Source organism: Triticum aestivum, chromosome 7D (genome assembly GCF_018294505.1).
Source record: "Triticum aestivum cultivar Chinese Spring chromosome 7D, IWGSC CS RefSeq v2.1, whole genome shotgun sequence".
Taxonomy (NCBI): Eukaryota; Viridiplantae; Streptophyta; class Magnoliopsida; order Poales; family Poaceae; genus Triticum; species Triticum aestivum.
The window spans coordinates 38,843,761-38,857,045 of NC_057814.1; the positions used below are offsets into that span (position 1 = coordinate 38,843,761).

Consider the following 13,285-nt stretch of genomic DNA (forward strand, 5'->3'; position numbering starts at 1 on the left):
TTGAGTTTCCTCTCAAAGGCAATACCCTCTTTCCTAGGGTTCTTGTTGAGGATCTACTTTTTAAGCACATCACAAAGAGTCTGATGCCCTTTGAGGCTTTTGTACATGCCTGTCATGTACAATTCCTTCAGCACTGCATCGTCAGTGATACTAGCAATGTCCTCAGATGAGGAATTAGTGATAGCAGAGGCAGGTGAAGAATTTGTAACATTAGAAGCATTTGAACATTCAGGTGAAGATTTAGCATATTCACGTTCAATGCATTTCAAACATGGAGGAACAAATTCTTCCTGAGAAGCGCTGATTTGTTGAGCAAGTAATGAATCGCGCTCCTTCTGAAGATCTTCATAACTCACTCTTAGCTTTTCAATATCTTGCTTTCTTTGAAGAAATTCATAAGAAAGCTTCTCATGATCAGATAAGAGAGTGTTATGATGACCTTGAAGGTTGTCAAACCTAGTCTGAAGTCTCTGAAGATTTTCAGTCAAGGTTTTAGTGCGATCCATTTCTTCACCCAACATATCATCACTTTTGTCTAGCATGTTTTGAACCTTTTCAAAAGCCCTTTGTTGTTTCACAGCAATCTTAGAAAGTTTAGAATAGCTGGGCTTGAGATTTTCATCAGATTCATTCTCACTTGATTCAGAGGAGGTATATTTGAGTACCTTGGCACCCTTTGCCATGAAGCAATAGGTGGGAGCGTAGTCATCATTGCCTTCATCAGCCTTGTTGGTGAGGTCATTTTCTGCAGTGTTGAAGATAGACTTGCTGACGAATGCAGTAGCGAGGGCTAGGCTCGCCACACAGGATTCGAACTCCTCAGATGCCTCCTCTTCCTCATTTTCTTCAGATTAAGCCTCAGAGTCCATTTCCTTGCCAATGAATGCCCGAGCCTTCTTGGAGCTGCTCTTCTTGTGAGATGAAGACTTCGAGGATTTTGATGATGAAGATTTTGAGGATTTCTTCTTTTTCTTCGCATCATCAGAACTGTAATCCTTGTATTTCTTCTTCTTTGATTCCTTTCCCACTGAGGACAGTCTTGAATGTAGTGTCCAGGTTTCTTGCATTTGTGGCAAAGCCTCTTCTTGTAGTCACTGGATGAGGAATCATTGCTCCTTGAGGGTCTTCCAAAGCGACCACGTCTTGAGAACTTCTGGAATTTCTTCACGAGCAGTGCTAGCTCATGACTCAGCTCTTCAGGATCACCAAGGCTACTACCAGAATCTTCATCTCCAGACTCAGAAACTGCCTTGGCCTTTAGTGCACGTGATCTGGCATAGCTCGAACCATAGAGATCTCTCTTTTCAGCAAGCTGGAACTCATGAGTATTTAGCCTCTCGAGGATATCAGCGGGATCAAGTGACTTGTAATCAGCATGTTCTTGTATCATCAATGCCAGAGTATCAAATGAGGAGTCAAGCGATCTCTGCAATTTCTTCACCACCTCACGGTCGGTGATGTCAGTGGCACCAAGCGCTTGAAGCTCATTTGAGATGTCAGTGAGGCGATTGAAGGTTTGTTGAACATTTTCATTGTCAAGTCTTTTGAAGCGGTTGAAGAGATTGCGAAGAACATCAACTCGAGAGTCACGCTGTGTTGAGACTCCTTCATTGACTTTGGACAGCCTATCCCAGATAAGCTTAGCAGTTTCCAAAGCACTCACTCTTCCATACTGTCCTTTGCTCAGATGGTCACAAATGATATTCTTTGCTTGAGAATCGAGTTGCTTGAATCTCTTCACATCAGCAGCATTCAGAGAAGGTGTGACTGAGGGAACACCATTTTCCACAACATACCAGAGATCGTTATCAATTGCCTCAAGATGCATTCGCATCTTATTCTTCCAGTAGGGGTAGTCCGTCCCATCGAAGGTAGGACACCCAGCAGAGACCTTGATCATACCTGCGGTCGACATAACTAAAACTCCAGGCGGTTAAACCAAAATCACACAGAACAAGGGAGTACCTTGCTCTGATACCAATTAAAAGTGTGTTATATCGACTAGAGGGGGGTGAATAGGCGATTTTTATGAATTCTTCACTGAGGAATTTGCCGGTGAGGAAATTCCTTAGCAAAGAACTACTAGCAGCGGAATAAGTACTCAAAAGTAAACATAACAGAACACAAGCATGGTCATCATGATGAAATGAAGACAAGCACAGAGTACAGAAAGCGTAATCACAGGATAACACAGGATGAAGACAAACAGACTGAAGAAATTGAACTGAGGAAATTGAGAAAGTCTTCAGTCAAAGTCTTCAAACATAGATATGAACAAGCACACAACACAGTAATGAGGAAATGAAAGAGTTGAGGAAATAGAACCAGTAGGCTTGATGAAGACAATGATTTGGTAGACCAGTTCCAACTGCTGTCTCAGTTGTACATCTGGTTGGAGCGGCTAGGTATTTAAACCTGAGGACACACAGTCCTGGACACATAGTCCTCACCGTATTCACCTTGAGCTAAGGTCACACAGACCGCCCAATCACTCGTGGTAAGTCTTCAGGTGACTTCCGAACCTTCACAAACTCGGTCACTCGGCGATCCACAATTCCTCTTGGATGCTCTAGACCATGACGCCTAACCGTCTGGAAGAAGCACAATCTTCAAAGGTAACAAGCGTCGGATCCACGCAGGATCAATCTCTTCAGTGATGCTCAATCACTTTGGGTTTGTAGGTGTTTGGGTTTGGATTTTCCTCACTCGATGATTTTCGCTCAAAGTCCTCGAGAGGATGGGATGCTCTCAAATGACAAGTGTCAGTTTCTCTCGGAGCAGCCAACCAGCTAGTGGTTGTAGGGGGGCGGCTATTTATAGCCTAGGGAGCAGCCCGACATGATAAGACATAAATGCCCTTCAATGATATGACCGTTAGGTGGGTAGATATTTTGGTACAGCTGGCGCGTAGCACAGCAATGGTCGGAAATTTGAGTATCAAATTCCTCAGGGCTATCATGTTCCTCACAGTGTAGGCAATCCGCACTGGCGAATTCCTAACTCCTCAGTTAGAACAAATTCCTCAGAGACCAGAAAAACTTCGTCTCTGTCACTGAAGAATATGACTGAACTGTATGAGATTTCCAATGGCTTCACTCGAAGGGATTGGTAGGTGTAGGATTTTGAGTTGAGCATCACATGGAAATTTTTCCTTAGTATTTCCTCGATCCCCTTTAACAGTACGGTGTTTCCTATGACTCAAGAAAGAGAAAATGAAACTACGGAAACAAAAGTCTTCACGCTTCATGTTCCTCGAATGAATACCAAGTCTTCAAGGTCACACCAATTTCTTCACTTTCAAAGTCTTCAGAAAGTCTTCTGAAATCCAAAGTCTTCAGTCGAAGAACTTCATTTTAGGGGTCGACTTTCTCTGTAAATATCAAACTTCTCATAGACTTATAGACATGTGTACACTCATAAACGCATTAGTCCCTTAACCTATAAGTCTTCAATACACCAAAATCACTAAGGGGCACTAGATGCACTTACAATAAGTGGCTTCCATGTGCTGTCATTCTCCCTGACGATGTGTAATATTGTAGGATGATGTGAAATTAGCTGAGGTACTTAAAATGATGGGAGCTAAGGTTACATGGACTGACACTAGTGTAACTGTTACTGGCCCACCGCGTCAGCCCTTTGGAAGGAAACACTTAAAGGTTGTCGATGTCAACATGAACAAAATGCCTGACGTGGCCATGACTCTTGCCGTTGTTGCCCTCTTTGCCGATGGTCCAACTGCTATCAGAGATGGTAAACTTTCTATGGCCTTCCATACCTAGCAATCAACCATGCGCGTCGCGATTACTCTGTGGCATCAGGGAGGGGATAAAGGACTCGAAATCACTATGTTATGTCCTGACACTTGTTCATTCTCTTCTGCAGTTGCCTCCCGGAGAGTGAAGGAAACTGAAAGAATGGTTGTGATCCGGACCGAGCTGACGAAGGTAATAATACACAATGTCTCCTGTTCTTAAAAATTTCATAGAAATTTCTGAAATTTCGCAGATTTCAGTGGGGACCGAAATATTTTTAACCCCGAAATTTTGGTGCAGATTCAAACTGATTTCAAAAAAAAATCATTTTAAAATTTATTAAAATTAAGTGGAATTTGAAATCTCAAAATCCAAAATAGTTTCAGAAATATGTGAAATTTCGAAATTTCGCATATTTCAGTGAGCTCCGAAATTATTTTGTTTCCGAAATTAAAAAGCTTCCCGAGGTGCTTAATCTAACCTGTCCTGTATCCTGTGTCATATAGCTGGGAGCAACGGTGGAGGAAGGCCCAGACTACTGCATCATCATGCCACCGGAGAAGCTGAACGTCACGGCGATTGACACATACGACGACCACCTGATGGTGATGGCCTTCTCCCTGGCGGCCTGCGCCGAGGTGCCAGTCACCATTAGGGACCCCGGGTGCACCCGCAAGACCTTCCCCAACTACTTCGACGTGCTAAGCACCTTCGTCAAGAACTAGATGGGGGAATCCATGGTCTGAGGAATTTTTGTCTTTTTCATCTTCTCGCGAGATGGTGTATGAGTCTGTAATATTAGTTTTGTAGTGCGTGAGTCCAGAGGTAAAATGAAATGTATTGCACACTATATTCGTTTTTTGAATAAGAAATAAATTACTGTTCTGTGATCTAGATGCCATGCTGCTGATCTTCGGCATGCCTATAGGAAAGGGGGCAGCATTCCCTAATACTCAAACCTAAATGAAGTAGTCCAGGTATGGATCTCAACAAGAGATCCTATGGAGGGAGAGCGCGGTACCGGCATAGAACATGAGTGCTCATTGTTGTTAATTGTGCGTTAGGCATGCTATGAAAGCATAATTAGTGTGGCATTTCAACAGATACTACTAATGTGCTGGGCGAAATAGTTAGCGTAAACAAGCGGGCCCAGTTTGTGTTGCGAATGGAATCATGTGATGAACATTTCCTACCCTACATAAAACAAATATTCTAGAGCGCGGAGGTGTAACCTCATGTCGGAATGTGCGCATTTCGCTTCAGTGAGTTTCAGAACACCGATCGGCGGGGACTATATTTGTCTCCCATAGCGGCTTGCCTGCAAAGGTATATTCCAGTCCGGACCGATCACCGTCCTCGTCACTGCGGTGAGGTGTAAGAAATGGACTGGTTAACAGACTCCACTTCATTATTGTAAAATCATTCCCCATGCCTTCCAAGCCCACACACTTTACAATGGACACTGTCGCTCGTCTTTTGTTGATAGTGGAAATGGACACGTCTCCGTTGCTAAAGGAAATTGAAATTGGAGTCAGGAGCCACGGGAGAGATTGATATTTATTGGTTGGGTGTATGGTGACATGAAGTGCCTTGCTGGCCCACCACATTGCATATCTTTTGTGTGCTTCCGGTACTATTTTAGCACGTGCATGGCTACACATCTCTATTCAGCTTTGATTTGCTATCTTCACCTTTATGCGTAGTAAAAATCATATATTCGACACATCATAGGCCCACGGCTAAATCATCGGTCATCAAACAAGCTACAAAATCTGGTATGTAGGGCAACACTAGTAGAAAAAGGGCCTTTAGTTCCGGTTCATAAGGGCCTTTAGTCCCGGTTCTGGAACCGGGACTAAAGGGTCGTTACTAAAGCCTCCCCCTTTAATCCCGGTTCTTACATGAACCGGGACTAAAGGCCCTCCACGTGGCCGCTGCCTGGAGGTCCACCTTTAGTCCCGGTTGGTATCGGTACTAAAGGAAATTTTATGATTTTTTATGATTTTTTTTATTTTTAAATTTCTGAATTATTTTAACCTCTAATCTCTAATCACCCCTCAATTTAACCTCTAATCTCTAATCACCCCTCATCATTCCAAATCATCTAACTTCCCGGACGGTCCACCCATCCTCTCACTACTCCAGTCTGAGCACGCTTAACTTCCGGGTTCTATTCTCCCTCGTTTCCAAGTCTGCACTTGTTGTTTTCCTGACAATAGTAAGATGTCAATCCTATTAACCCTCAGGAATTTAGCTTGAGCATGAAGTCACACATTTCACTGTTTGAGTTTGAAACTATTGTTTTAAAAAACAATAATTATTTATTAACACTAATATTTCTTGAATAAGTAGTTTGACCATAGTTTGACCACAGTTTGACCAGATTTGACCAAAATTCAAAAAAACTGAAATAATTATTTAGTAACACTAATATTTCTTGAATAATTAGTTTGACCATTGTTTGACCATAGTTTGACCAGATTTGACCAAAATTCAAAAAAACTGAAATAATTATTTAGTAACAGTAATATTCTTGAATAATTATTTAGTAACACTAATACTTCTTGAATAAGTAGTTTGACCATAGTTTGACCAGATTTAACAAAAATTCAAAACAAAAAAAATAGAAATTTGAGCATAACTTTTTTTCCTTTTAGAATTTGAGGATTCTAAAAATTTGCAAACAGGCCGTAGGCGGTCAAAATCGGATGCGGATTTTCGTGCTGAACACTAATATTATACTTTTTTTCTGACATCGTATGCAAAAGTTATAGCTGTTTTACATTTTCCCAACACTTTTTGCAAACTGTCCAAATTTAAGTTTTTAAATTTTCCTAACTAGTACATGTAGTAACATAACTACATCTGGAAGGATTTTAATTTTTGAAGTTTTTATCATTTTCTTTTGCTTTTTACAAAACTGAAAAGGCGATCCACAGGGGGGGTAGAGTTTGAAAATGGGACCTTTAGTACCGGTTCGTGCCATGAACCGGTATTAATGCCTCAAACCCCATTAGTACCGGTTGGTGGCTCGAACCGGGACTAAAGGTCTAACCTTTAGTACCGGTTGGTCCCACGAACCGGTACTGATGGGCATCGCACCCTTTAGTCCCGGTTCGTGGCACCAACCGGGACTAAAGGTCCCATTTGAACCGGGACTAATGCATGTACGGTGCCCTAGCCGCTCGAACCGGGACTAATGCTCACATTAGTCCCGGCTCGTAATGCAACCAGGATTAATGCTCTTTTCTGGCCGAACCAAAGCCCTGTTTTCTACTAGTGCAACCACATAGCATGGGTTCCATGGACGGCACCAACACACAAAGAGGCGAAATCATGAGCAAGTTTACTACAATCATGTGGATAACTCACCCTAATGGTTTCATTGATTTGAATGGACCGTTGTAGGAATCCTCATTCAATATATGAGTCCCTTGGAGGAAATGGGGAAACAAATCGAAAGTGAGGAAACAAATCCAATTATTTTATTTGCATAGAAGCAGTGACGATATCTAGGGAGAGTGTACCACTTCACTCATGAAGTTAACACAAGTGAGAATTGATTTATGTTATTCATATAATTCAAAAGAGGAATATCATTTCTCGAGGAAAACTAACCTTCTCGCTATCGACACATGTGCGTCTGAGATTCTTCTTTACATTCTTGCATTGAGATGCCACAACTCTTTCCTAGGGAATCGGGTAAATATGTTGGCTAGTGAAAGCGAGCTATATCAGATCTAAGGAAGAATGGAGTTTTGCTAGCTCTTTGTTTCCTACATCCAGTGTAATTCCCTTCCGATCCCCTGCGTAAAGGGGTGTCGTGTTCTTTTTACAATGGGGGTGATCCCCCATCCATGTTTACATAAGAAAAGGTTGGTTGTAGGAAACCTTTTCTTGCTCAATCTGTTGCTTGTTAGTTATGAACAATAGAAGCCGTTCAACATGAGCTTCAATAAGACTAGTCGAGAACCTTTGGCTGCTTGAACAATTCGAATGGCACATAATTCATGCTGGGCGGCAAGCATTGCCTACTCCAATGCCATGCAGGCTAGGTAAGGGAACATTGCAGTTTGCACAAAGAAAATTGCACAGTACTATGTGCAAAACATTTTCTTCCCTTACCCTCGATGACTAGGGTAAATTCCCCCCCTCCAGTCTTCGCCGGTGAGCCCATAGATTCACCTCCCCTTTGCATGTCGCTCTGGAGGATGATGGCGGGAAGAGGAATTTCGATGCCGCCACATCGGCTAGTAGTTTAGGTTAGAGACTTTTAGTCCTCGCCACACTCGGTAGATGGAGGTGCTTCTTCTTAGACTTTGTATTTGGGGCTTTGATCCTCCTTGGGTTTGTCTGTCCAGACGTAGTCGACGGAGCTCCAGTGTAGATTTCTGACTTTCTGTCATCTTATGACTATGATGTTAGGGTCTCTCGCGATTTGGTGTCACGTGCTTCAGATCTATTCATGGGTTCAACAACGACGATTACGGCTCCAAGACGATGGTCCTTAGGGAACATGCAGGGAGACTTCCTAGCTGTCATCGGTAAGTTCAAGTCGGGTCGTGCAGGGGAGCGACGACAACGATGCGTCAGCGGCTCATTCTGCTGGTGGTATTGGTCATTTGGTGGTCCATGAACTTTGATATAATTTTAGTTAAAATTGAGATGCGTTGTATGAATTTTTATAAGTCAATTACACCGGTCGTGCTAGAACTTGGCGCAAACAGTCACGTTGGTGCTAGAAATTGCGGCATAGATTGAACTGGTGCAATAATTTGGCTTGAGCGTGCAAATACGGTGCAAATCTCGATTGTGTATGCCTGAGCCATTGACTAGGCGTGCCAGCGTGACGTGGGGCCCGCTGTCAGCCACTGTAAGGCAGAGAGGAGCACGTGTGGCATTTTTTCTTTGCGAAAACCCCCTCAAATTTTTTATTTCACATAAAAAAGCCCTTGCTTACGCGTTAGATGGCATTTAATTTTTTTCCGCCTCACACATGGGTCCCACTTGTAAGTAAAGGAAAATTAAACATGAAAATAAACACGTGGGTCCACTCACATTCTATTGCACGACATCGATAACAAACCTTAATGTAGTACAAGCTCAAACGCATGTGGGGCTTAAATGGGTTGCAAATAGTGCGGCCCATTTTGCATGCAGTAGTTTTTTAAAGATATTTTTAAAACATAAATAATAAACATCATGTTTAAATACTCATGTGTTATAAATATTATAATTTTTAGGGGGATATAAATATTATACATAAAACAAACATTAGTAAATAAAAGGATTTAAATATACCCCCATGTATTATATAAAAAGTTTAGTAAATACGGACATTTATTTTTTATTAAATAGAAAGGTTTAATGAATAAAAAAATACACACTTTTACTTATATTTAATTATACAAAATGATGAATACAAACATTTACTAAATATTCAATTGTGTATAAGTTTCACTCATGGCTTATATTTGAAATATTTATATATTAGGCACGAATGAATATTCATATGCAATTTTTGAAATTTAAATTATGAATATTTTTTATTATGTGCGTACAATTATTTAACTGTTTGTAATTATACAAAACATATATTTGTATGTATTTAATTTTATTATAAAAACATTTTTAATTCAAATTTAAAATAGTAATACTCATATTGTATTGTTTTAAATTATACATATATTTTTATACATAAATATTGTTTAAAATATATATGAATTTTTTCAAAATAATACGTGCTTTTTTTAAAAAATAAGTTATTTTGATTGTATGTATATTAGCACATATGTCCGTGCGTTGCAACCTGAGAAAAAATAGTATGCATTTAAAGTTAGTGAGAATTATATGTGCAAGCAAAACCCTGTGCGGACATGAAAAAGGAATATTTAGCTTCTCGGTTTTGCTAGGTGTGAAATAATCAATCGGCTATTTATCCATTCAGTGATCGAGGGCATTTAAGAGTTTTGTTACATCACCTTACGCCAGAGAGGGCCCACGAATTATTCATCTAGTTTTCCTTTCAATCGAGGAGATTTTAAGGTATGAAGTTTCTCAATATTGTAGGAAACATGAACCATTTTTAAAATCCTGAACAGTGTTTTGAAAATTATGTACACTTCCACAAAAACGTGCACAAAATTTGAATCAGGAATATTTTAAAATTCACAAACATTTTTTGAAAGCACCAACTTTTTTTATAGAAAAAGACCATTATGTGAATTTGTGAACATTTTTTTAGAAATGGAACCTGTGTTGAAAATTCATAACATTTTGCGAAAATGTTTATCTTTTAACGTTATTTTTTTTGAGGGACTTTTAACGTTATTTTGAATTCTGAAAGACTCACTAAATCAAGAATATTTCAAAATTTGGATCATGTTGAAATTGTCATTTTATTTTTAGAAATCTTGAACAATTTTGAAAAACAATTAAATTTTCATAAAAATGGGAAACTTTTTTCAAGTGCCGAATATTTTTCAAAATAGAAAAAATTTCGGGTTTCTGAACATTTATGTCATTTGTATTTTTTAAAATTTTGAATGTTTTTTGAGAATTTTGAATTCACCAAATAATTTCTATAAGAAAAATAAACTTGTAAAGTGAAAAAAGAGATAGGGGAAGGAGAATAAAAATAGAAATAAAACTAAGTAAAAAATGGGCCAGCCCATCATTGGTTGTACCGTGCGAAGTTCCAACTATTTATTGCCTTGTGTGGAAAATGGATTTTCACACCTGCATGGACAGAAAAGTAAGTGGGCTGGCTTCGTTGGGCTACAATGCGCGGCCCATGTACGAAATTCATAAAAAGCCTTTTTTGTCTAGCAGACTACTGATTAAGGATTTAGTACCACCTCGGATAGAATATTTTTTTCTTTTTTGAGGTGAACGGATGAAATTTTTTGCAAAACACACCTTGCTTTACTAGTCCTAGCACATATGCCCGTACGTTGAAACGGGAGAAAAAAATAGTATACATTAAAGTTAGTGAGAATTATATGGGCAAGCAAAGCCATGTATGCACGTGAAAAAAAGGAACATTTAGCTTCTAGGTTTCGCCGGGTGTGAAGTAATCAATCCGCTATTTTTCCATTCATTGATCGAGGACATTTAAAAGTTTTGTTACATCATCGTACGCCAGAGAAGGCCCATGAATTATTCAATCTACTTTTCCTTTTAATCGAGGAGACTTTAAGGTATGAAGTTTCTCAATATTGTAGGAAACATGAACCCTTATTTAAATCCTGAACAGTTTTTTGAAAATTATGTGCACTTTAAGAAAATTTTAAAAAGGATTTTTTTCTAAAATTCACAAACATTTCAAAAAAACAACTTTTTTTATAAAAATATGAACATTATTTGAATTTGTGAACATTTTATTATACGGGAACAAGTGTTGAAAATGCATAACATTTTTTGAAAATATTTATCTTTTATATGCGAAAGTTATTTTGAATTGTGAAAATTTCACAAAAGCAACAATATTTTTCGAATTTGGAGCATTTTTTTAAATTCCGTTATCTTTTTAGAAATCTCAAACAACTTTCAAAAAAATAACTTTTTGGAAAAAATGGGAAACTTTTTTCAAGTTCCGCGTATTTTTCAAAATAGCAACAAAACTTTAGATTTCTGAATATTTCTAAATTTTGATTTTTTTAATTCTGAATGTATTTTGAACTTGTGAAATAAATTCTATAAGAAAATTAAACTTGAAAGGAAAACAAGAAACAGTGGAAGGAGAATAAAAAAACTAAAACACAGAAACAAAGAAAAATGGGCTAGCCCATTATTGGTTGTCCTGTGCGAAGCTCCGACTATTTGTCGGCCCGTGCAGAAAATAGAATTTTCCCAGCCACGTGGGCAGAAGAATAATTGGGTTGGCTTCGCTGGGTCACAGCACGCGGCCCACGTATGAAATTCTAGAAAAAGACTTTTTTTTTCTAGCAGACGAACGCATCAGAATTTAGTACCACCTCGGATAGGGAAAAAAATGCTTTTTCGGTGGTTAACGGATGAAAAAATTGGCGAAACGCAACTTGATTTATTAGTGGGCGGTATAGATATAGATATAGAGGTACTGATATAATATTTATACGTCATGAATATTTGAGTGTTAGTTTGATTACTGCAATTAGTATTTACACCCATTTACAAATTTCTAAAAGAAACGAGCGGGTGCGAATGCGCCACACTGATCGCAGCCCATTTCAGCTCCAAGACCGCTTTTGTTCAATTACAATGTGCATAGTTGTCCGTTGAAGGCGTGATCGATGAAGTTGCTAGGAGTGACTGTGCTAGCTACAGGTCGCTGGTTCGATAAGCGTAGTACTCCGTTTTGGTTTCATTTTTCAGAAAAATGGAAATGCCACCTCTCCAACATCAGCAGGTTTTTTTTTGAGAAATAAAAAATCGAGAGGTTTTCGAAAAAAAACCGGGCCACATGCCTTCTGTCCACCTTCTAATTGCTGACAAGGGGCCCCACACAACGCTGTCACGTCTAGTCAGCGGCTCGAGCGTACACAATCCAGATTTGCATCGTATTTGCATCCTCGAGCAAAGTTATTGCATCAGTTTAATGTATGCCTCAAGCTCTAGCACCGAAGTGACCATTTGCGCCAAGTTCTACAACCGCCGGGGTAATTGACTCAATTTTTAGGACGCCGATAACCACCACACGTGTGGCACCGATGCAGCTGGACCGAATGACTCATTCGGTATGATCGCCTGTTCTTATATCTCAGCCTCCTGTTGCATCCCAGGTGCTTTATCTTACCCTGTCCTGTGTCCTGTGCCATATAGCTGGGAGCAACGGTGGAGGAAGGCCCGGACTACTGCATCATCACACCACCAGAGAAGCTGAACGTCACGGCGATCGACACCTACGACGACCACCGGATGGCGATGGCCTTCTCCCTGGCGGCATGTGCCGAGGTACCAGTCACCATCAGGGACCCCGGGTGCACCCGCAAGACCTTCCCCAACTACTTCAATGTGCTAAGCACCTTCGTGAAGAACTAGGCTGGGAAAATCAACAACGAATTGCGCTTGTACTATGTAGCCTGTCCATGGTTTGAGGAAATTTTGTCTTAGTCTTGTCGCGAGATGGTGTATGAGTCTGTAATATTAGTTTTGTAGCGTGTGCGCCTTGAGGTAAAATGAAATGTATTGCACACTGTTTTCTTTTTTGAATAAGAAATAAATTACTGTTCTGTGATCTAGATGCCGTGCTACTGGCCGAGGAGGGATCTTGCATGCAAGCTATAGGAAAGGGGGCATCATTCCCTAATGCTTGAAATATAATACTCAAACCTAAATGAAATAGTTCAGGTACATATCTCAACATGAGATCCTATGGAGGGAGAGCGCCCTACCTGCATAGCATAGAAGATCAGCGCTCATTGTTGTTAATTGTGTGTTAGGCATGCTATGGAAGCTTAATTAGTGTGGCATTTCAACATATACTACTAATGTGCTGAGCGAAATAGTTGGCGTAAACAAATGGGCCCAGTTTGTGTTGCGAAAAGAAC

At 39.9% G+C, this 13,285-nt stretch overlaps 1 protein-coding gene across 1 annotated transcript in view; it reads left to right on the forward strand.

Annotated features, from left to right (window-relative positions):
- The window catches only part of LOC123170718 (3-phosphoshikimate 1-carboxyvinyltransferase 2-like), a 99,407-nt gene extending 86,631 nt beyond the window's left edge, over positions 1-12,776 (forward strand). Inside the window, exons 4-6 of the mRNA XM_044588510.1 lie at positions 3,543-3,753; positions 3,886-3,947; positions 12,558-12,776. Coding sequence (XP_044444445.1) covers positions 3,543-3,753; positions 3,886-3,947; positions 12,558-12,776 — 492 coding nt within the window. The remainder of the gene's footprint in view (positions 1-3,542; positions 3,754-3,885; positions 3,948-12,557) is intronic.
- The last annotated feature ends 509 nt before the right edge of the window (positions 12,777-13,285 follow it).